General features: G+C 52.2%; 1 protein-coding gene across 1 annotated transcript; it reads right to left on the bottom strand.

Moving 5' to 3' along the window:
- Positions 1 to 80: 80 nt before the first annotated feature.
- On the bottom strand, positions 81 to 25326 carry LOC309444255 (Krueppel-like factor 5; the record flags this gene model as incomplete). The annotated part of the gene is made up of 5 exons (XM_082061923.1): positions 81 to 259; positions 3595 to 3654; positions 6452 to 7355; positions 10805 to 10852; positions 25162 to 25326. 5 exons carry the CDS (start codon positions 25324 to 25326, stop codon positions 81 to 83), a joined length of 1356 nt encoding a protein of 451 aa, XP_081918049.1.

Here is a 25326-nt window from a genome sequence, read left to right on the forward strand (position 1 = left end):
TTCCTACGTACGCGAGGAGGAGAGGCCCCTCGGAAAATGAGAGTTTCAGCTGCTCTTGGAGTGGGGATCGTAGGCGGCTCCTAGTTCTGGTGCCGCTTCATGTGGAGAGCCAGATGGTCGGAGCGGGAGAAGCAGCGGCCGCAGGCCAGGCACTTGAAGGGCTTGGCACCCGTGTGCTTCCGATAGTGCCGGGTCAGCTCGTCGGAGCGGGCGAAGCGCCAGTCGCAGCCTTCCCAGGTGCATTTATAGGGCTTCTCACCTGCAGGGAAGAGCCACAGGTCACGGGCACGGCCCCACCACATGAGAGCCAACGCAGACACGCACCTGCCCGGCCTCCCAAACCCCCACCCCGGCCTCCTGGAGACGTGTGGCCTCCCTTGGGCACCCAGGGCTGCCCCACTGCAGAACAGGGCTCATGGCCACACTGAGCCTTTACACGACCAGCGGTCACTTCTGTACACAGTCCACAGCCACCAAGGGACCATCAATTGTTGAGCTGCAGCAACCAGGTCTTACCCACGTACACCCCTCCTTTGCTTTCCAGGCTTGGTTTCTGGGGCTGTTCAAGTTCCTGTTGGCTTTTGGAGCATTTCTGGCTAAAAAAAATTCTGAGTTCTCTTTTTTAACTAAAAATTCGTATGGCAGGCGTTGCTTCTCATACAGGTGTGGGGAGCACAAGGAGGAAGAAGTGAGTTATGCCGTATAAATTATCCTCAAAGCCTCACATCTTTGAAACCGCCATCTAACAACCTCTGCCTCAAAGTTCAGCCCTGCAGCAGCTCTCCGTACATAAAACATTGTGTTTTCTTCGGAGCATTTGGGTGACGTAATGCCTCTGCCCTCTCCCCACCTCCTCCCGCCCATACACACCTATTCCCAAACTGAAATAAATTACAATTGTGCAACTTCTCAGCCAGCTGGGAACTGGACTGGAAAAGCCCATGCCCGCTTCCAGCTGCCTGCGTGCCCAGGTTGCGGAGCTGAACCCTGGCTGCAGCCCTCTCTGCACATGGGTGTGGTGCTCTCAAATATTAGTCCTCGCTCTTAACAGCCTGAACAAGCAGGCAGAGTTCAGGGAATGTGCTGACTTTCCCGACCTCAAATATTTACCGTTTCATCGGCCAATTGCTGAGCGCACCATGAATGCACGTACACATGCAGCCTGCATGCACAGGCATGTGTGTCGTGCTCTGACATGTTTCCCAGCGAACGGCCGCTCCTGTATGGCAGGCGGGTGGTGGATTTGGCCGGGAAACAAGAAAACATTCAACCACAGCAAGATCTACAGTGGCTTGCACGCACCGCACAAAACATGAGAGCACGGACACGCGAACTTGGAGGAGACAGGCACCAAGACTACACCCTGCTCACCAAAAAACCCTGGGCTCTGCACCACGGGGAGGAGACATGGTTATTTTTTATGGCTGAGGTAAATACAGAACTTAAAGACAATTTACAAGCAGCACGCCGGGTGTTTTAGGGCATGCTGAGGAAGGATCTCGAGTTTTACGTTAGCATGCTAAGACAAAGGCGGGATTTGCACTGCACAGCCACAGACATTGTCCCAGCCAGGTCACCTGGCTGGGTCAACCCTACCAAGGCCCTTTAGTTTCAAACAATAACAGGTTGATCTCCAGGATCGAAACAAAATGCTTTCCATTGTCCCACAAGCTGGCTCCATCTCCCAGGACAGCACGGCAGGGCAAGCTCAAACAAAGGACCCAAATTGGCATTCCCAGCCCCGGGAGGTGGGTGAGCAGCCACCGGGTTATATATTTAATCTCACAATGGCACCCAGGAAATGAATGGTGTCTCCAGGAGATGAATACAGCCCAGCCCATAGCAACGGGCAAACCACAAGTAAAGATCCTAGAGATCGTGTACTTCTCAGCCCAGCTCCCGTCAGGCGAGGAGTCGAGAGAAAGGGCGTTATTAACCCTTCAAGTGATGGAGCTGAAGTGGTATCGATTGTACTCGTCTGGCAGGCTTGGGACAGGTCCTGCGTTGCGGCTCCAGCGCTGTGTTCAGCGAGGCTGCGGCCTCAAAACAGAACATGAGGCTTCAAAAACTGGACCTGGACACCTTGAGCTCTCTAGTTTGGATTCCCTTCTTTTACACACCCCACAACACCACCAGTTTACTTGGCTACTCAGGTCACATTCTCCTTCACCTCTCTGCCCTTTTACAGCAAGTGAAGTGGAGGTGGCAAACACACTTAGACTTCCAGCTCAGTTACTGGGAAACCTGAAAAAATTACTGCGTTTTATTCAAAGACCACCCCAGTTTGCCTGGATGCATCTTTATATTGTGTTTTGTAAGAACGGTGCATGTCTCAGACAGGTCACATCTCTGGGCACAGAGCTAAGACCTGTGCTCCGAGTAGAAGGAGAAAAGAGATATTTAATTTTAAAGCAAGACCCCTAGCACGGCCCTGAACACAGACTGCTGTTGTGACAAAAGCTTATCACCACACAGCTCTCGGAGCCGGGACAATGTCCTTCCTGTTCCTTTCTTCCACCCCTTCCGTGTTGTTCTCCAGCCCGCTCCTACCCAGGCCCTGCCAAAAAAATATTGTACCTCATGCACAAAGAAAAATTCTTTGCTGGCTTGTTCTAAGGACTGATAAGATGAAAACAGAACAGAGCCAAGTGCAAGAACTGATTCCCAGCCCCGGGATGGGTTTTGTTCGTTGTTAATAAAAAAGAGAAGTGAACTCTGGGCCAGCTTAATTGCTTTCAGTAAAGATCAGCCCTTCTATAAAAGAGATTTATGAGGGCACTGATGGTTCCTGGACTACCCAGGGATCTGATAAAGTTTCAGGTATAATAAATGCCTTAATGAGACCTATGCTTGAATGCATAAGTGCCACTGAGCCAGGTTTACCCCGGGAAGCTGATTGTGGTGAGAGCTCCTCTGTATTAGTGACCCTGTTTACACCAGCAAGGGCAGCCCACGTCACCTTCGCCCTCAGGAATGACGGCACAGCCTGTCTGGACAGGTATTCAGAGCCTTTCAGTACCTATATTCAAGCCCTTCTGTGCAGATATTTGGCAGCACCATTGGCGGGAGCTAAGGGGACAAGCACCGGGTGCCAGTGGTGCGTGTGGCTGGTATACAAGGAGATACGATGGGTTCCTCCCTCTCCTTGGGAACCACCGGGGTGCTTGACACAAAGAGACAGCCAATGTCTCCTCCAAGGTCATATATATGTACCACATGCCTTTACGCAATCTTTCTGCCAGGCTATGCAGGATCAGACCTGGATAGGATTTTGGAGATCTACAAGGAAGAGCTCAGAGTGATGGAGGTTTTGGGGGCACCTCCTCCTCCCAATCCATTGACTCAAGAGCCTCCAAGAGTTCTCCTAAATTCTAGACCAACGCTCTAGAAGGCCAGCAAGTGCACACAGGAATGTACAGTCGCTATAAACCAGTCCAACCATCGGACCATTAACATCAACAGACTTAACTGTGCTCCTTACCCCAATAACCACCCTAGATTAACATAATCACCTCAGCAATATAATCTTTGCCATGAACAGGCACGGAATAGGAAGTGTCAGCAGGCAGTTTCCTGGTGATGTGGTGCTCTTACCTGTGTGAGTCCTCTGATGTGCCTTCAGGTGGGAGCTCTTGGTATAAACTTTTGAGCAACCTGCAAAAACAGAAAAGACACGACTTCCCTGTGAGAAAGAGGCCCTTCCTCAAACAAATCCAGAACATCTATTTATATTTGAGGTTAGGGACTGAGCAGGCATGAAAAGCACCCTGGGTAATTATGCAAATAAACCTGGTTATACCATTTTATTTCAGCAGTAGCTAAACAGCATTTGTTCTCTGAGACAGACAAACCTTTACAACACCCCATCTTTTGCCACACAATCCTGAAACCCGTGGGCATTGGGATGGGCATGAGTCAGGGGGAAGAGTCAGGCACAGAGTTCCAAATTCCCCCTTCCTCTACCAGGTGTTGGAGGCAGGATGGAAACATTAAATTCACCACTGTTAGCTTCTGGCTTTGTGCTGACATTTGTCCTTCTGGATTCCAGATGTAACTGATATCACTGCTACAAGGTTGGAGGGAAGATGTATTTTGGAATAGTCCCAGCCCCAGCACTTGTGGTTAAAATTTTCCAGGAAGCAGGAAACGCTGGGTACGCTGAGGAGCCACAGCGTGGCTTTCAGGATCCAGAATAAAGCCCGTGGGAAGTTTTTTCAGAAGATCAGCGACAACAGGTTCAATCAAAGAAAGGCTCCTAACAGAAACATCATGACTTGGGCAGAAGTTTCAACAGGCATCCCAAAATGAATCATTGCTAGTTCCTCATTTCAGTTAGATGAAGTTTAGAAAAGCCTCTTATCCTGCCTCTATGGCCCTGTTTCATTGTGTTTTGACAAGTATACTGAAATAGGAATTTGAATTTTTATGACCTGCATAAGTAACAGTCATATTTTTCGTTCCAGTGTTTCCACGCAGCCTGAAGATGCCTCTTGCACAGAATCAGCTCTCCGTCCTGTCCTGCTCAGGAGGTGCAGGAGCAGCCAGCTGCCTTTCTCCTCCCCATGGTAGGAGGGTTAAGGGTTGGTGACCCAGTCCAATTTTGCTTCTGGTGCTCTGAAGCCTCGGAGGTCCCTCACGCTCAGGAGAAGGATGAGTATGCACAAGACCAAGGGCTGCCTTGAGAAAGGAAGCCAGCGGAGCACCCAGAGCAGTTTCCAAACCCAAAGGGAGCAACACAGAGAGGCCAGAGCAGCTCATGGCTGAGCTTCATTTCCCCATGAGCACGCAGAGGAAAAAGTGCTGGGGCCACCACCTGGCAACCTGGATCAGGGCTTTGCAAACAGGTCTTCCCTGTTCATCCGGTTACAGGTGTGAACTCAGCATTGTCGCTTCCTCACCCAGACCACCTCAGGAAGACCTGCTGCCCCTGCCACCAGTCCTGGCTGGTTTCACCTCCAGCTGAACCTCAGTATGAAGGATTAGAAGAAATCATCCACTGTGTCTGCGTGTACACACCATCGAGCCACCCGGTGTTTATTCAGTGGGGGTTCTGGGTTTTTTTTGTGCCATGGATATCTTTCTGCTTTCCAGTGCGGGCCAAAATCCTGCTGAAAACTGGTGATCTTTGCCTTGGTAATGCATCCCGCACAATGAGACTCTTGCTCTGACCAGTTCTGACAAGAGCAGAGGGGTCTGTTTCAGACCCATTGTGCACTCAAACCCTTAAATCAGTCTCCCACCCTTAGTCAGTCTCCCACCATGACCAGCAGAAGGGTCATAGATTCGGCAGAGGCTGTTAACCACAAGACCACGGGTCCAGCTTCTGGCTCAGAAAGTCCCTAATCTGCAGGTTGCCAGAGGGCAGAAAGGAGTAAGCACAGAAAAGATCTTTCTAAATATGTCCTGTTCTTATACACTTCCTCTGGTCACTGCTGAAGACAGGATCTGGGCTGACCTACTACAGCCACTCTTGTGCCACGGAAACAGCACATAAATCTCGCGGGAGCCAGTTAGGAAATTACTTTCCCCAGTTCACACACCCCCACGGGAAAAGTGTTTGCTAATCTCCAACAGCTGATGGCTGGGGCTGGGCCCAGGAAGTGGGAGGTGTGTGTCCCTGCACAAGGACCAGTGATTTTCAAGCCCTCACACTGGTTTCACTGCGTTTCCACACCAGGGACACGGTTGCTTCTCTCCCATGCGGCACAGTTTGCAGCTGTGGGTCCCACAAGCTCTCTGTGCGCAGCGCAGGAAACCCTGCAAGTTCTCCTCTTGCCAAGGCATCGCAGGTCCTTAGATGGACGTGCTCATGCAGTGAGGTGACACACAGGGAACAGCTTCAGCCCTGGGCTGATTGTTACCCTGAAATGCCTTTCCACACCATCCTGATGCAGCACATGAAGCCACTGAAGGATATGACGCAGATATTCAGCTCATTGCCCCTCTGGAAGAAGAAAATTTGGGCTACAGGGAGAGACCGTAAAGGCTGCTTATGGAAATTACTCAATGGTTTGCCACTCGTTATGGGAGAGTGGGAACGGTCAGCGAAAAGCCAGCGTGGTTTCACCTGCAGAGAGCATGTGGCTGCTCAAGGTTAGGCAAGTCCAGAGCAAAACAGGCAGCTAAAGCAGCAGATTTCCAGGAGCATCCCTCTGTTTTGCAGGAGCACTCTGCCTCCCGGAGTCAGGCTTGCTTTTGCCAGAGTGCAAAGAGGAAGGGGAGAAAAAAGGCATCAGCTAGCACAGGCAGGATCAACCCCTTCTACTCCCTTGGCGGTGGTAGGAACCCCACTTCCTTGGGTTCTCCACCCAGCTCCACAGCTCCCCTCATCATGCAGACAAACAAAGTGATCTCAGTTAAACTCCTGTGGAGGCCTAAGGCAGCCCCAGCCTCAGTGTGTCAAGAAGAGACCCCCCCCAAAGCCAAGCCCGTACATCAGCCATGAGCATACCTGGGAAATCGCAGTGATGGATTCTCCTTTTCTCCAGCTCAGGGTTGTTGCGCCTGTTGTATTTGGGGGGCTGCATGACAATGTGCCCTTGGGAGAGGGTCCCAAGGCCATTGGGGACTTGAGGAGCCTGGGATGACTGGACCAACTTCAGTCCAAAAGTGGCTTCGTACGATGGTGGAGGAGAGATGGTGTTGATGAGCTCAGGTTGATTTTCTGGGCTGCCAGGTTGCGAGTTGGGGGGTGAAGGGGGCAGGTTCACTCCCGGGACAGCGTAGAACTGCCCTGAGATGTTGAAGTTTCCCTGTCCCTGGGAGACGTGTGGGTACTGCTTAACCGGGCCTCCTGGATGGACAGGTCTGTGGGCCACACTGGACATAGTGTTACCTGTGGACATGGTGACACCACTGAGGCTGTTGATGGCTGTTGTGCTGTTGGAGGAGGACGTCAGGGTGGTAATATCACTGCTTCCATTGCCAAGAGGCATCTGGTAAAGCTGGGGTTGCTGTGGGTTGGTAGATAAGGGGATCTCAGAGGGCATCTCCTGCTTGATGAAGATGTTGTTCACTGCCACTGACTGGGGCATGCTGAAGACACTGGTGAAGTCAGGCAGGGTCTGTGTGGAGCCGGAGGCAGAGGAGCAGGGCTGGGCAAAGCTGGTGCCGGGCTCTGTTTTGATCTGTGCGAATGGTGTAATGGGTCTGGGTGGCCGGTAAAGTCCAGTGCGCAAGTGCGTCGTGTCTGGCAGAATCACATTGATGTTCACGCTGTACGGCGTGGAGGAAGGCTTCTCCGTGGAGAAGAACTCATCCACCACCGAGGCACTCTCCCGGCGGTACTTCTTGTCTGGTATCATCGGGATGGGTGGCACCTCATTCGAAAGGTATTTATCCATTTCAGATCGGGCCTACAGCAAAAAATACAGACAAGAACTTGTGAAGAGCTACCTCAACACACGTGGTGGGAGTTCAACATTCAACAAGTACTTAAGCTAGCAGGAAATTGAGAGAACAGCAAGAACGGCCCAGGAGTCACCAGCTGTGGTGATTTAGCTTCTGCTTCTGACTCAGCCACAGACTCCCCAGGAGTGAATCACTGTCCTCTGTCCCACTTCCCTCCCACCTATCTGCACTGATAGCAAAGGGTAAGCCAGGCAGAGGATGCAGTTAAGAAAGAAATACAGCCTGATAAAGAAGAGCCAAGCTTTAGGTACAAAGCTTTGGTCACACCAACAAGAGAATTTAACACTAGAAATGGGATGAAATCAGAAACTGTGCTCCAGTCAGCCTCACGCTTTGGGCATGTTGGATTTGCAGCCCACGTTAGACATGCTGACTCTGGTCTCCTGGCCAACAGACTGAGATGTATTGCATTTTATTCTAGGACAATACCTTCAATTAACTGAGAATATTCTAAGACAATATCTTTAACTAATTGAGAATAATTTGGGCTATCATCCTAGAAATCCAAGTGATGTTGCCACTAATTCTGTGAGGCTAAAACTGAAACTTCCAGGCATACTATTACGGTCTTGCCTTGGTAAAATGACTCAGCCCTCACCTAACCTTTGGTTTAGTTCTAGTTTTGTAGAGCTGTTTTCACAAGTCTGGGTCCCCCAGGCTAGCAGGACCTCTAGCTCTGACAATCATCACTTGCCAGGTTTCTTCCCCTCTTGCTTCTTGTCTGATGCAGCATCCCACTGGATCCAGGCCCAATAATTCAGCAACCTGATGGAGCAATCCGCTAGGAAATTCATCCCCTGGCATTTGATGACTCAAGTTCTGCTCTTTGTGGTTAAAGATACCAGTGCTAATGCTCTTCTATAACGCTCCAGCCTTTAATTATGTGGTTATCCATGTGTCAAGCTCATTGCGAAGCCCTCATAGACTCATTCATATGTAGAGGAGCTGGCAAAACCACCAGGTTTCCCTGGCAGAGCCTACTACAGTGCACTTCAGGAGAGCAAGCTGATCCTGCCCCACACCCTGCACGCTTGAGCTGAGGGTTTTACAGCTCTGAACTATGTCACTGGAGTGCAATGGGCCAAAGTCATCCCTGCTGCAACCTCATTGCTCTTAACAAAGCTGGACGGGACCCAAGAGATTTCCTCGCCCTTTCCAGCGAAACATATCACCTGCACTTCCAGCTAATTCAAAAGAGCCTTTGCACCTCTGCAAACCATATTGGCAATGCATGGGTAAGCTGGCTTACACCCAAATACAGGTACGTGCCACAAATACACCCTCTCCTACATGGGTAGAAGCTCAGAGAAGCTGGATTTGGAAGCGCTACGCTGCACTGGAACCAGGCACACCAAACTGGGACTGTGTTTTCTACGCCATGCTCGCTGCGCTGGTGTGTGTACGTGCTGTGCTGTAGACCCTACCTGTCCTCAGTGAATGTGCAGGCCCTGAAAAGTCCCTGCCCTCATAGAGGAAGCTACCTGTTGGCAATACAAGCTCAGTTTGTGTCACACCCTCACCTAACTGCCTCTGCTCCAGCAACACCCACCCCGTGCTCCAGTGAGGAAACCCTTGCCCAGGCATACCCTAAGCTAAGGCATCAGCAGGAGGCAGGGAAGAGAATAAGAGACCATCAACCCAGTCCTCAAAGACTGATCTAAACCCCTGATTTCCTCTCTGCTCTGTCTTGCAGTGTCCACCTTGGGTTCCTGTCTGAGGGAGAACCACACCAGAGCTTTGGAGCTGAGCTGCCCTGTGCCCCCACACGGGCACGCTGAGTGACCCTGGGGAGGCAGCTCGCTCTAGGCAGTACCAGAGGCTCCGAATGCCGAACATACCTGAGCAATGAAATGACCCACTTGCCAGGAGTGGGGGTGGGGAGGAAGGTGTTGGATGCCTTTTACTTCTACACTTCCCTTATCTCTGGCATTTAACTTTCTCACCTTCAGCTCCCAAGGGAAGGTCTCGCCCCCCACAACTCCAGTGGGTCCGTATAGAGCAGCTGACCAGGCAGGGAAATTAAATGTAAAAGGGCACGGTGGTCCCTGATTTCAGATCCAAAACCCACATTCTCGGCAGAGTATCCCTGTCTGCTGCCTACCCCGCTGTTCGGTGTCTCCCAGTCTCCTTTCCTCCCACCATCACCCCTACCTGCAGAGCAAAGTCTTCTTGCTGTCATTCCATTAAAGCCTGATAAATCCAACTCTGACCCTGAGCAGCCCCATGATCTGGGGCAAAGAGGGTGTTAAGGGGCAGATGGTGAGCAGAACAAAAGCAATGGGCTTTCAAAAGACGGGAAAGAACACCAGCCCTCTCCAGCCACACCGGTGCATGCAGGACTGGAATGGTGAGGGTCCCACTCCACCGGAATCCAGGATGTCACAATACTGCTGCTTGCGTCAAAAGTCCCATGTGACCCCGAGGGCCCCAGCGTCCTTCAAAGAGGAAAATGGGGCATTTTGCTTATTTGTGGCCCAGAAATGCTTAACAATGCTAGTTTGCTCCCACACCGCTCATGCGGAGTGCTGACACCTAATACCAAAATACTGCCCTAAGCACCTCCCGGCCCATGCTTTATCCAAAACCAGCTCCTTGGCCCATGGTCAGCACAACCAGGGTGACTAAGTGCTGACATGTCTGGGTGGGATCCAACTCGAGTGTCTTGAATGCAGGTGTGTCTATCTGGCTGCTCCTTTCATACTTGGTGGGGATCCAATTAATGAAGACATAAGAAACATGGAGGAGATAGAGCTACAACCGGGACTCAAGTGTCTTGCAGAGATGGAGACACCATGAGCAGGAGGAATGCACCCCAGCTGGCAGCAGAGGTGGGAGGAGGAGGGACACGAAGTTGGTGAAGGGTTTGGAGGGGAAGCCATATGAGGAGCAGCTGAAGTCACTGGGTTTGTTCAGCCTGGAGGAGACTGGGGCAGAGCTCATGGGCTGCAGGTTCCTCAGCAGGAGCAGGAGGGGCAGGCTGAGCTCTTCTCTGTGACAGTGACAGAGCCCAGGGAACGGCAGAAGATGTGCTGGGGGGGTCAGTGGGACATGAGGAAAAGGTTCTTCACCCAGAGGTGCTGGACACTGAACAGGCTCCCCAGGGAGGTGTCACAGCCCCAACCTGACAGTGTTCAAGAAGAGACTGGACACTGTGCTCAGACACACGGGGTGACCTGTGGGGTGTCCTGTGCAGGGACAGGAGCTGGACTCCATGATCCTGTGGGTCCCTCCCAATTCAGGACATTCTGTGATTCTATGAGGGAGCAAAGATGCCACCAGCTCCTCGCCAGCAGACCTGGGCAATGGAGCAACGGTCCCAGCTCAGTCTCCCAAGGGACACTTTCACCAGTGGGGACAGGAGCACGCGGGGGGAGGGCTGAGGAAAACAAGTCACCTCTAGAATGAGTGGCGGCATCCGCTGTTCCATCCTCATCGGGTGCAGCTGTGGGGCAGACAGGGCTGGGTTAGTGGAGCGGACGGCCTCCCCTGTGCCCAGCCACCCCCGGCCACGGAGGGGCTCCCCCCGCTCCCCAGCCCCCCACAGCCCCAGCTCCTCAAGCCGTCACCGGCACCGAACCACCATTGCCCCCAGCCTCGGCATCGCCACCTGCAGGCCGGGAGGACCAGCAGGGAGGGGGTGGAGCCAGCCCTCGGGTGGGCGGGGTGATTGCCTGTTGTGGGCGTGGCCAGACATACTATGGGCGGGGCTGGCAGGAGCCATATCTGATCTGGGTGGGCGCCCCACCCGAGTGTGGGACCCCTCAACCCCCCGCCGTGGGGCCTTGGCTCTAGGGGGACACCTCGCACCAGCTCCTGAATCCAGGCGTCCCCTGCAGAACCAGGGATGAGGGTTCAGAGGCCACAAGAAGAGCAGATGAGCTCAGCCTCCATTTTCCCCCCGGCCCAGAGGTGGGAGCAGAGCCAGCTCTGCCTTGCCATCACAGAATCACAGAGTGGTTGGGGTTGAAGGCACCTCTGGAGATCACCCAGTCCAACCCCCTGCTAAAGCAGGTTCACCAGAGCAGATCACACAGCATCACATCCAGGTGGGTTTAAATGTCTCCAGAGAAGGAGACTCCACACCAGCTCTGGGCAGCCTGTTCCAGTGTTCTATCACCCTCAAAGTCAAGAAGTTTCTCCTTATGTTTAGATGAAACCTCCTATCATCACCTTCTCTTGGTGAATCAGGGCAGCAGCTTGGCCTGGCTGCAAGGTTGGGTGAAGTCTGGGCTTCTCACAGGGAAAGTAAAGACAGCTGAGAAATACAGAGCTTTTCAGAGGAGGCTTTGAGGCATGGTGCAAAGACCTTCAGAGATTTCCAGCCCAGTCAAACCAGTAAGTTCTCCCAGTCCCCATGGGGCTCCCATCTACAAAACACCCCCTCCCCAGCACGGGCACCCACAACAAGGTGCTGCAATAGCCAGGAGACACCGTGCTCAGCTGCATGCCTCAGCCACAACTCCTCTGCCCAACATCTAACGAGCTCCCTGTGCCACGCCATCTGCTAGAGCAAGGATTCAAGAAGAAGAGCCTCAGCCATGAAACCAGAGCTGGGACAGAAGTGTGGCAGCACCGCCAGCTAGATCCAGCCCCTCCAAGGTGAAGTTCTCAGCATCACACCACAGTCAGGCTCCTCCAGAGGACGTGGGGGAATCACACATCTTCAGGACAGCACCAGGTACCCCAGCCACCCTGACACTGTGGTCCCCAGGGACATTCCCTGCATATTGCCTCCAGCTAGCCTATTCCTGTGCTTAGCAATCTCCAAGGCATCATTCCACATCATTTATCATTGCACACACACTCTACAGCGTGCTTGCAGATGTCCTGCACACCTCTTTTCTCCTGCCTTGATTCCCTTCAGATTTCCACAGAGAGCTGAGGTCTCTTCTCACATCTCTCACCCAGACCTGGATCCTTTTCTCTGAGGTCAGTGCCCAAAACAGGCCACAGTCCTCCAGCACCGAGTAAAGAGGAACAGTTATCTTCAAACCCCAAAACATTATTTATCTGCGGGTTAAGCACCAGCATGTGCCCCATTCTCCTTCCACATCCTTCTCTGGCAGCAGCTTCCAGTGAGCCCATATTCTCCTCCACAACCACAAAGTTTCATCCTGACCTCTACTGTCTCCACAGTTCAACGAGATTGTGGTAAAGCCTTTTCTCATCCTTCCAGTCTGGGGTCCTGCACACATTGTCAGGCTGGTCAGTCAGACCAGCAAGGGCTAGAAAACAGCCCGTGCTTCCCTCTTTCTCACAGAAAACAAGCAAAACCAACTCGATGGACTCAGTTTTCCCATTTTTGGGGGGTTCATGTTCTGGGACGTGTATCTAAATGGAGGGTGTTCCTTGCAAGGCCATGCTAGAGGACGGGTGCCAAACAGCCTGAGGATGCTGAGAGCTGCCATCCCTGGAGAGCCACCGGTCTCCTTGTGATCTTCATGCCTGGAAGCATGGGGAGGTGCTTAAACATGAGATCTCCAGGTCAGAGCTACAGAGGCTTGGGGGTTGAAAGCTGCGTCCCATCGCCTCCATCAGCTGGAATAGTCGCAGAAGCACCTGTATACTTCAACCAAGCTCTTTCACAAGTAATGCTTGAGTTTGCAAGCAGTGGTCCAGCTGCTGGATCCTACATTTTAGGATCAACCACACCAGGAAACCAACAAAACCCTTGCTCTGCCCGCTGTCTGCATTCCAGACCCTCCATGGTAAGCAGCACAAACACAAAGGAAGCAATTGAGGGCAAAGCGGTCCCCACCAGAAGGAAACCCCATAGACGCTGGGTCCCTGCAGACTTCTCATCCAGCCCAGATGGGTCCTGGTGTCACAGTGCAGCCCTGCCTGGAGCAGCTCTGGAGCGGGCAGCTGAGGACACCGCGATGGGCTCACATGAGACAGCAATGACATGGAACAGCTCACCCCTTCCTCCCTGTCCAACAGCCAGAGGCAGGGAATTAACCACATTCTTGCACTTTCGAGAAGGACTGAACTTAGACATAGCCAGAAAGCTCAGTTTGTCTCAACAGTGTAAGAGAGACACCCACTGTGGCTTGATGAAGAAAGCCCTCCAACACCTTCTAGATGAAAAGCTACCAGGTCTTCAGTGATTTCAGCGGCCCGGTTTCCCCTATAGACGTTAGCAATGCCATCATTGCATTCACCGGAGATGAGCACAAGATACAAGGTCTAGTGACAGGCATGTCCCAGACTCCACCAGCTGCATCGACAAGGGCTCCAGTGGCCATAAAGGGAATTATAGGTCAGTAGCTCAGGCAAAAAATGAGAAAAGCAGAAATACAGGCAAAGTAGACATCAACAAAACTTGTGCATGTTTAAAAGTGTCCAAAGAGGGATCTTTGTTTTGGCCAGGAAGGGAAAGCCAATACGAATAGCCTTTCATACAATAAAAGCACTGAACTCCTGTGTTTTCCCCTCAAAGTCATAGTATCTATTTCTGGCCATGGAGAAGGGTCTTTTCAACCTGCCGGAGAAAAGAAGGAAGGAAAAAAAAAAAAAAAAAACAAGCAAGAAAAGGGGTCAGCACAAGCACTTTGTCCACTCCGGACAAGGCCCTCGGACACCAGTTTGTGTCACTGGACCAGCAGGACTGTGTTATATTGAGCACTGACACAGCCGAACTTGGGACCTGGCGACCAAAATCCCCTGGAAGGCACGATAACCTCAGCCGCCTCTGAAATAGCTGTGTGTCATGAAGCACCCAGCACTGTGAAATCACCAAAACCCAACCCCACCAGCCAGGTGCTCAGTGAAGAACACAGACAGTGAATGTCTGCTTCTCCCAGCTCTCTCTGAGTGGATTCCCCTGTGGCTAATGGGTGCTGACACGTCTCTCCCCTCTACCACCTGCCAATTTTCATAAGTCCTGCAGGAACCTCCTGCCTTGGGGACCTCTATCCATCTCTCAAATATCGTCAAGGCAGGGTGAGGCGTTATCAGGACATCGATCAATACACACAAAGTCCAAGACAAACATTTCTTGGGACAACACAGAAAAAAGCATCGCTCAAGCCAACCGTGCCGTTTTGCCAGTGATTAACCACAAGCATCGTTAGAAGAGCACCAGGCACCGCAGGCTGTTGAGGCAGGAGGTGGGACGTGTCTTTCCCATGATTAAACGCTTTCTAATCTGAAGTTGATAAATAACAAACCACCATAGAAACATCAGATGTTGTCACCACACAGGCAGCAGCAGAGAACAAGGAGAGAAATCAATGTTTGCTAAACAGGCAATGAGCTTGTAAAGTTGGCAGAGGGAGCAGTTGGTGGAGAAAGGACTCGAGATGGGGGGAGTTACTTCAGTTCTTGGCAGAACCCGGTGATGTGGGGTTCAAGGGATGGTGGGACACCAGGGCACCCGCTCCTGGTGCAAGGGGGTCCCTCCTTGGGGCAAGAGACCCCCCCTGAGCGCAGGCATGTGTGGGACAACGGTTACGCCTGTTGTCCATGCCCCGGGATTACGCAGTACAGCCTTTTTCTCATACATGCACCTGCATGAAACTCCAGCCTCCAAGGGAATCGGCAAACAATGGGGAGGATAATCATCAATCAAAACCCATGACAAGTACCTGGCACTACCCCTTTAAAGGCATACGTTATAAATAGACTGTATTTATATACAGATTTGGTTCAATATCAGCATTTATTGTCTCCTAGTTAAATATTGACCTGAGTAAATATTTGTTACTCTGATCATTTGGTTTTGATATTGACCTCGATCGACGTTATTTTCTGTTTGTTCCTCAAGTCTTCTGGAACTCTCTGCAAAACAGGATTAGCGAAGAAACCCCCAGGACTCTTCCTTTCAAGTAAACACAGGGCCAAACGTTTAGCTGCTGTAAATAACAAAGCACTTTTGCAGGCAGTAGAGATGAACTCTGTGCTCATGTAGGTGGGTGCTGGGCTGCAGAAGGCCCCAGTGGACTCCTCTGCTTGCTCTATCTCTTAAGAGGTTAGGAGCAATTCCAAGAAATTAGCGCTGCCCTCAAAGCATCCAGCTGTGTCTGCATTACATGCAGTGGGGCAAGATTCATCTTCACGAGCTTTGGCCAGCTGGAAAATGGGCACCTAAGCTGAAGTCTCCGTGCAAGCTCTCTCTGGAGTCCATGGAGAAGACTGCCGGAGAAGACTGCCAGAGGTGATCTGTCCCACCAGCTTTCCATCTTGAAGCTGTCACACCTTTCCACCTAAAAAAGCAGCTCCTGGAGCAGGACAAAGATACACCCTTTCTCCAAGTTTCTCACAGGAGCTCATGGATGACCCAGCCCCATGCTCCAGAGCACTATTCTGGTACTTTTTCCTACCTGTGTGTTTGAACTACCCAAGATAACCACCACCTCTCAGAAACAAGGAATTTCCTTGACGCCAAGAGTCACCACTGAGGCAGATGTGGGCAGCTGGGAGGTTGGCTGGGCTCTGGCAGCAACATTGCCAGCAGACTTGCTGACTCTTTGCTATTCCTTTCCTCTGACAACTGATAAAGACTAACTCAAAGGCAATCTACCTTGGTTATTTATCACGGAAATCATGCCACTACAGTCAACAGCCACAAAGGCCAAAGAAACCAGGAAAAACACCCGCATCCAACTCCAAGGTCAAGTGCCTGGAAGAGAAGCAGCCAGACTTCAGTGGTCTTTCCAAACCTTTCCAAAAATAAAGCCACAAATGGACTGAGAAATAACTAGCGGGGTAGACTTTGGAGACAGCTCTGGCCCATCTGCACCATCTCTTACAGAACATAGCGGCCATTCAGCCCATCTCACCTTAGGCAGGTCTAGACTGGGGTGGGGGATCCCAGTTGACATTAGAGTATCTCCACACTGGTTTTGCCTTTTGCAGACCTACCACCCACAATCTGCGCACTGGATGGAGCCCGCAGGCAGGTGGGGAAATGGGGACAGCCCTGTCTCCTCACCCGTTGCCCCATGCTCTGCCCTGGCAGGAGGGCAGCTCTCAAAGTGTGGGAGAGGAGGACATGAGGACTTAAGGGAGTCATGCCTTTGTGTACAGCTGTTTCCAAGCTGCTCTTGCTCAGCAAGTACTAGAGTCAAGCCCATCAAAGCCAGCTGGAGGTTTTCCATCAAGCTAAATGGGCACCCACTGTTGGAAGCTGAGGTTGAGCTGCATAGAGTGTTGGTGTGAGCTGGTACAGCCATTTGGATGGAAAAACGAGACAATCTAATGTCAATTCAACTCCTGGAAGATTAGGAGACTTGGAGCTACTTTAGCCTCGGCCAAAACATGCAGAAATTCAAGCACTCCCCTGGTTTATGCATGCGTACAATCAAGACTTGAATTTGGATAGCCTTGCAGACCCTGCTGGGACCACCAGCTAGAAGCAGGCCCGCCTGCAGCTCTATTTCTCCTCGGGTGCAGCCTCTGCGCCAGCACACCCTGAATCTGAGAAGATGGAGGCTCTCAGAAATCACTGTTCCCCAGGGTGACCTGGACAAATTTGTCCACCTGTTTCTAGCCATTGCACAGCCACAGGACACCGGGTTTGTCCTTGATACCTCCAGCTCCCCTCTGGTTACACATCAGTGCCACGGGTCCTGAACCGAGCATGATGTAGGCTGTTAGAGCTGTCAGGAGCTTCTCCAGATGGGTTACGGTGGGATTTCTCCGGCCTGACTCAAACCATCTAAAAGCTCACACTCGTCACCTCGCCTCCTCTGATGAGAAGAAAAGCAGCACATTCGCAGGGCAGGGTCTGACAAAGGCACAGTGAGTCATGCACTGCTTGCTGGGGCTTGTGAAGTCCTCCTGGCACTCAGCAAGTGATAAAACAAGCCAAAATGCCTGTTCTTCCCAGTAAAACACGCGAGGCAGACCCGATACCCCATGAAATGTCTGGGAGAAGCAAGGTCAGGTTTCACGTTAAGACAGCAAATCCCACCCTCCTTGTGGCCCTCAACTTCCTCACCAAACCACTTACTAAACCAAACCAAACCAAATCCTAAGGCAGGTGAGAACATGGTGTTTTAATGAGTAGGTCTTTGGGTCAACTTCTTTCTTTCAAGCTTGCACAGCACAAGGCCAAGAAGATCCTGCTGGAGTCAGGGACAGACGAGGGTGTTGGAGCAGGTCTGCCTGCTCCAGCCCCTTCTGCCACGCTTGCTACCCCATGTATTTCCTAGGAGGGTCCTTCTGTTAGCCTGAGAGCAGACATCCTCAAGATCCATTCCCTCAGCTTAAACCCTCTCTTTCCACATTTTCCCTGCATAGAAACGAACTGCCAATTGCTGTTAATGAAGGGAGGCTGATTATGGCATGGGCCGATAACGAGTACAGGACAGTTCCTTTGGAGAAGGCACCAAGCCCCAGAGAAGCTTCAGCTGGAGCATTTTGGAGCCTGGGGTTTGCCAGCCCCTGGGAAACAAGAGGGATGTAACACTCCTTGTGTTCCAGAGGTGACGTCTATCAGACAAGCTAACGATTGAGTTCTCCCAAAAGCACGATGCAGAACTATAAGAACACCAAATATTGAAAGTTGCTCAGAATGAAATGTTCCGTTCTAAAAAAATGGCATTTTGAACAAGCAGTTGGGAAAGGGAGATGCCCCAATTCTTCCCTTCAATTTAACAAACCCGGGTCATTTCCACACTTTAGAGAACACCATCAAACCTTTTATTCCTGAGAAGGATTTTCAGTTGAATGTATTCAGCCACACCTGGGTTCAGGTCCCTGAACTGTCCTTGAGGAGCAGCAAAATTGAAAATGATCATGTTGTATGGGCAACATTAAAGTGGTGGGCTGAACTGGCTGGTGAGTTGGTAGCCACATATCTCTGCCCTCTCCAGGGTGGGTTCAGTTTCATGAAAGGAATTGTCTTAGATGCAAGAGACATGATAACAGATAGATGATGTTATTTCCACCTGCAAGCGATAAATACCTGCATTTTCAGACCAGCTATACTGGGACCAAATTCTGGCCCTTCTCTTCTCCTGCTTGTAGTGGAAAGTACAAGTGCAAGGTCATTAAATGAATTTTAATATCTGCAAATCCTGTCCTTGGTGGAAACTGAAGGTCCCCATCACACTTCAAATAAATAAATAAATAAAATCTCAGAGAATTCTTCAAGCATTTCTGAACTTAATGAAAGATTCTTTGTTTGAGTTTCAATCTGAGCTTAGAAGGGGCTGAAGCTCTTTGATGTGGTAAACAGCCCATGGGGTTTTTTTGAGAGTTTTCATGCTAGCTCAAGTTCTGAGAACATCTGAATTGTAAACACTGGTTATCCAATCCCCAAACACCAACTGTACCCTGTGACTCATGTAATTCACCAATGGAGCACAAGAAAAGCAAATATTCTAATCAAGGGGCTCGGCTAACAAGACGGTCGTAAGTGTGATTATTTGCAGTGAATGGGTTAGATAAAAGAACTCACTGGACCAGGGAACGAGAACAAAATAGCGTAGGTAGCTGACCAAACAGGTTTGAGAGGGGAGAATTCACCGTTGGTGATGCAGTGGCCAGAAATGCACAACCCTAGACCTTCATGAGTAATTTCAGATGACTGTGTTTGCTTCCCACAGACCGTTCAGGAAGAGCGACAAAGGGAAATCTGTTGCATTTATTATGGAGTCGGGGTCCCCTGCTCATTTCCTCCCTTAAATACCTGCATTTTCAGTATTTAAATATATATATATATATATAAAAATATAAATATATATATATATAAGCTTTTCTGCCTAATGTGCAAGCTCTCCCATGCCAGCAAGTGGAAAACAGGTTCCAGCTAGGGCTGCGCAGGAGGAAAAGGAACAGCACACCTGTAATCTTTCTCTTTCTTGGCACTGTCCCTTTCCCTCGCTCCCCACCTTCCTGAGCCAAACTTCCCCCGGGCAGAACAATCAGCCTTTGTACCACCCGGACAAAGCCACTGTGCTCTGGCCAGCTCAACGTTGGGCCAAGCCGCTTCATCCTATACCTCGTCTGCTTCCAGCAGCGATTGTGTGTGCACCCACACACATGGGAAGTCTGCGGGGTGGGGAGATTACCAAAAATAAAATAAACACGGCGGCCGAGATCCCCCAAATTTCCCAGTCTTTGGCTCACTGATAACATGGGTTTTTGTCTAAAGTGTGCTGAGCAGTAGCAAGCTCCCCACTGACTTTGGACCTGCTCCTACAACAGGATCTGATCTGAAACGAGCCCCTCACCACCGCCTGACACAGGTGTCCTGCCTGGGGACTGTCCCTGAGGGTCTTCCTGCAAGAGCAGAGGGACAAATTCAACCTTTCTGGGGACTCCAGCTTAATTTTCTGTAGCCCTGCAGTCACCTGCCAGACAGAGAACCCATCAGACTTGCAAATCTGTGGGGCCTGATCCTGAAAGCATCAGGTGCTGGTTGATCCCAAAGCAAAACAGCCTGAAAAGATCCCTCCCTCATGAGATCCCTCTAGGCAGAGGCCACGAAGGGTTCACCTGAACCACCTGCCAACCCACCATCTTGATTTATGATCAAGTGAGCTGGATCCCCCTTGCCCAGCCTTTAACTGGACATCTCCATGTCACCCATGTGTTTCTGCACATCCCTTGAGCCTGCTCAGCCTGCTGGCAGCCTTTGCAAATGAATTTTGCACAGCATTTTGCGCACTTCTGCGGAATGCCTGGATATTTTGGAACCCTTCTGCAAAGCCAGGAGGATGTCAGAGGGCAGAACATCCCAGCCAGCCAAGAGGGAGTGAAGAACCGCGACTTCACGCTGCCCGCACAAGCACATCACATGGAGTGAGCAGCTCAGAAAGAGGAGGAAGGCACCGGGTCTCTGAATCCTCAGCAGATCACACCAGGCGGCTCCATTTCCACGCCTGTTTGCACAATGTAAACATGGGATCCTGGCAGAGGCCGGAGCTCAGCTCCCTGCTTGGCTGGTGGAGCAAAGGATGGGTGAGGACCAAAGGCAGCACATGGTTACGATGTGAACTGCGGCCGGTCTGACACGTGGCGGTGCGGAGCCTGCGTAGTCCCCAGGTACCATCACAATCTGGCAGAGATAGGCAGGGAAACACCTTTGCATTGCAACACCACAAGCTCAAAGCCCGTCCTCAAACATGGGCACAGCCTTGGAAACAGGCACGACCCCGCTGAGCTCATCGTGTCTGTGGTGTTCCCATACCCGGGGCCACATTCAGCAGCACGGCCTTCTCTCCTGAGTGTGCTGGGGACAAGGAAGACCCTGGGAGAGGAAACAGTATTTTCGGTCCCCTCTGAGCACCCCAGGAGTGACATTAAACTGCAGAAAGATGCCCAGGCTCAGCAACCTCCAGCCACAACAAGCTGTCAACATCTCACTATAGGCCCAGAGTAAAACTGCAAAGTTACCTTCTCCTCTCTCCCAGCAGAAAAGCTGAATTCATTAATTGCATGCAACTCCCAACAGCCCAAGGACATGAATCACTCCTTGACATCTGTGCTGTGGACTTTTACATCTCTACTAACGCATTAAGTGGAGCAGGACTCATTCCTGGCCCCAACGCAAACCACCTCTGTATGAGCAAGACCCGTTACCCTGGTTCCAATTGGGCTGTGCAAGATGCTGGACCACCGTGGAGCAGGACGGTCCATCCCTGGCCCAAGAGAGAGCCACCATCTAGTCATCACCCCAGCACAGCCACATTCCTGACAAAGATGTGGCCAAAGGGTCTCAGACCCATGAGATGCAGGACACAGCACACAGGGCCCCGCAGGGATAGAGCAGGAATTAACCAGCTCCTGCACGGTCCAGAAAGCTAGAGCACATCTAAAAATGCTTGGCCCAGCTTCTCCTGTGATACCAGAAGCAAAATCCCTGCCAGAATAAAGTCAGAGGAACAGCAGAAGCACCTATACCCACTCTGTTGAAAGGGTGTGGGAAATGCCGTTCATGGTACTGAGGCTCTGAAGCACCAGGAAAAGTTATTGGGGAACAGCACCATCCTGATACCGTCTAATCTGTTCGAGCACCTCCCAGATGCTGGAGCTGTTTCCTTCCCATGCAAGGGAAGGGCAGGAGGGAGGTTCACCAGCACAGGGGTGAGAAACTGGAACTGGGCTTAGAGGACACAAGAGGAGACGTTTGCGCCCATTTCTCAGCTTTCAGCAGCATAGCCCACCCAAGGAAAGCAAGACAATGAAAGAGGAGCAGCCTTGGGGCTATTCTTAGCCACAGCCACCAGGACCTTGCTCACCACCCATGACAGCCTCTGTCCCCACTGGCCTCAACACGGCTGCCCCTGGGGCTCCCGATACAGGTAAGCAAGGGGTTAAACCAAAGGACTGGGGGTTTGTCCATCTCTCTTCTCAGCAGATTCTTCACCAGGTCCTGACCTCACTCAACAGTGCTGCAAACACAAGTGACCCTCCAACACCAGCTCTAAATCCATGGCTGGTATGACCCATTGAGACAGGTACTCCTCGAGGACAGGTGACTGCACCCGGCAGTCGATGGCAGGGCAGACACCCCTGACAGATGCCATTCTCCTCTCTCCTTAATTGTAGAAAACCCAACCGTGGAGATGAGTGCAGGCCACCCCTCTCACATCACCAGCACCTCATGCTCCTCACAGCTGCAGGAAAGCCCATTAGGAGCCAGCTCTTGTCCTGCACAGGCTAGGCAGGGATCAGGAGAAGCGCCACCTCCTTCCCCACCAACCTTCCTTCTAGAAACATCTCCAGGATCGTGGAAACCTGTATCTGTTCCCACCATCCCACTTTCCATCACTGCAGCTGTCAGCCCAGGCACAGCTCTCAGAAGAGGGCAGGGATGGGGATTGCACCCCTGAGGACCACACGTACACCCAAGGGAGACCATGGCATAAAGCCACAGGTGGCTCCAGGAGGGATGAGGTGGCTTAGAGGACAGGGCAGTGGGGTAGCTCATCTGCTGGGAGGTCCAGTCCAGCCCAGAGGGACACAGTGACGTGTCTGACAAGCAGCAGGTGATCCCAGGAGGGTTCCCCAGCCCCAGGTAACGACGAGGTGCCCAGGAGCTGCTTTGGTTTATCACACCTGGAGAGCAAAGGGCAGCAAGGTGGAAGCAGCAGGTGAGCCCTCAAGTGCCCCAAAACCCCTTTGCTCATCGGGGGGGGTATCTGACAGCAACACAAAGGGACCAACTCCCCATCTTCTGAAATGCTTCCCTGGACATGCTTTGCTTTTGGTTTCTTTTATTATTATTTTTTTACCTTCCTTCTAGCACTTGCCTCTTGAGATTTAAAGGGGAAAATATTCCTTGTGGCCGATCTGAGTCCAATCAGAAAGGAAAAGTGCTTTTCTCTCACAAGCTCTTTTCTCTCCTCTTTTCTCTTTTTGTTTGTTTTTTAATTTGGGGCAGGTCAGCTGGAAAGGCAGCGAAAAGGGAACAGAGTGATCATAAACTCCACAAAGGACCTATTTCCACCTGACTCAGATCGAATAAAATTTTCGACAGCAAATAGCCCCCACCTTCCACTCTTGTTTGAAAAGCGATTTGTGGAGGTGGGGTGGGGACTTTGCAACCAGCGAGATAAAGAGATTAGCTGTGAGTTTGCTCCTTTCTTTCTGAGACAGAAGCCAGGAGAGGGGAAATGCCCTGTGGGCGAGAGCCGGAGCTCTGACAGGTCACAGCCTTTTCCATAGGTCCTGTCAAACTGCTCTGATAAACACCTTCCCAGAGCAAAGGGCTTCCCAGACGTGCGGCCATCCAGGTTTTCCACCCTCCAGCTACGGCAGCTTCTTCAGCATCTCTCCTACAGTGACCACAGCCTTCGGTATTCATTAAGAGAAAGGGGGCCAACGCATGGAAAACTCCTCCCCGGGAGATGTGGGGTCCAGCCCCAGGCTCTCAGGGTTTTGCCACCCACAGCGCTTGACGCTGGGTGGGTTTGCACAGAAGTCCTGACGCATTTGCTGGGGGATGAGTGGATGATGTACGGAGTGCAGGTGGGCTGGAGCTGAGCTTTGCAGCCTCCATCCCAGGACCCCCTTGTCCATGAAGTGACAGGGGGTGGTCTACAGCAAAGGGATGACGCCTCTGATGGGCCACCCCTAAGGGCGGCTGCCTCCACCCCGGAGCAAACCGGCCGTGGGGTGGCATGGCCGCAGAGGCCAAGCCAGGGTGAGACACCCCTCTTCCCTTTGAAGGGCAGCAAGGATGGTGTCGTGGGATGGTGTTTCCACCCATGGGAAGGCTCTGCATCCCCATGTCCCCCACAAGGAGGACGAGAAGTGGCACGGGGCTGGCCAAAGCCAGGAGGCACCGCTGCCCATCCGCCCCACAGCCATGGCCAAGGTGTGGGGTGAGCATCAGCCCCACTGCCTAATCCCACCCGGCAGCCAGGGCTACAAAGGTGGAGAGAAAGTAATCCTCACCCTCCCCTCAGACCAAGCAGGTTGCTGCCACCATTTCCCACCAGGGATGGGCCCCAGTGGTAACCCACACCTTTCTGAAGAGCCACCACCCAACCCTCCAACTTCAGATAACCCACCCAGACCTGTCCCAGGGTTACGAGAGGCACCAAGCTGGGACCACTGCAGGGGAAGGAGGAGTGAGCTTCATAGCCCTCTCCCCCAATTTTGATCCCCACATCCATGACCACCAGTCATGGATAATGAATCACCAGAGCATCATACAGAAATACGGCAATGGAGACGCTGCCTTCACCTCGCCACCCCCCTCAGAATGACGGAGCCCCAGAGCTGGCCCTTGGGGCACCAGGGCCACCAGGACAGGGGAGGCAGGCCATGGAGACACAGCCCCGACCCCTGCCCCATCCTGAACTGTAGCTGCCCAACATGGGGATGCCCTCCCAGGGGGTTCCAGGACAAGGGGGTCTCCATGGGGTGGCCATGGAGCGAGGGGCCGGAGCCGCCCTCCCGCCTCAGTCAAAATGGCGCTGGGGACACGGGGCGCGGAGTTAATCATTAGCTGCTGGCGATGCCGGGCATCCCGCGTCCCAGATCGCCCCATTCCTCTGGGGGGAGAAGGGGACCGAAGTGGTGGCAGTGGGGTGGGGACAGTCTGGCTCACCCCCTTCAAACCAGGGAGAGCAGCTGAAGGCTCTTCTTGGTGGGACAAGGGGTCCATCACCCAAAACATGGGTGAAGAGCCCTGTCCCTGTGCCTGGGATAGGCAGCAGGGCCTGAACACGCTTCTGCCATGGGCCAGGACACGGGTGGGTGTGCAAGAGGGGTGGTTGTGCAAGAGGGGCACGCGTACAGCAAAGCCCTAAAGCCGCTTGTCCACGTCTTTATCTCCAGCATGCAGGGGGGACCCTGACGGGGAATTTCAAGGAGCATTCCTTCCCTGCCGTAGTAGCAGCAAAAATAATGATAATAAAATAAAATAGAAAATAGCCTCCCATTTTGCCCCCCATCACACACAGATACGGCAACCCCGTCACCCAGATCTTTCCCTGAGAGCTGCCGGCATCACGGAGCCCCCAGACCCCCCCAGGGGAGAGGGGCCGAGCCCTGGCTTTGGGGAGCAAGCCAAACCCAAGCCCTTCTCCAAAATGGGCAACAGGGTGTTTCGAAAGAAAGGCAGGAGGAAAAAAATGAAACCCAACACGCCCAAGAGAAAATCCAGAGGAGGGGGAAGCGTGAGCGTACAAAGCAACAGAGGTGTCTTAGCAAAGAGCAGAAAAACAAGGCAGAATTAAGTCAAAATCCACGCTCGTGTTCGCAGGAGGCATTCGCAGCCTCCATGCACCTGAGCGGGCGCCGTTGGCCCCTTCCCTCTGCCCCACAGCAAAGCGCCGGCCTCCACCTTACCTGCGCCAGGTCGGGCGGGTTTTCCAGGGGCCGGGTGAGGGGTTTGATGTCCTCAAAGACTGGGGCGTCTTCGCCGGGTTCCCCCGACATGGTGACGGGCTTCAGCGGCGTAAACGCCGAGGCGTCCTCGGGGAGCGGGGTGCGCAGCACCAGCCCGCTGCTCAT

This window comes from Streptopelia decaocto (genome assembly GCF_964273445.1).
Source record: "Streptopelia decaocto genome assembly, chromosome: 10".
NCBI lineage: Eukaryota > Metazoa > Chordata > Aves > Columbiformes > Columbidae > Streptopelia > Streptopelia decaocto.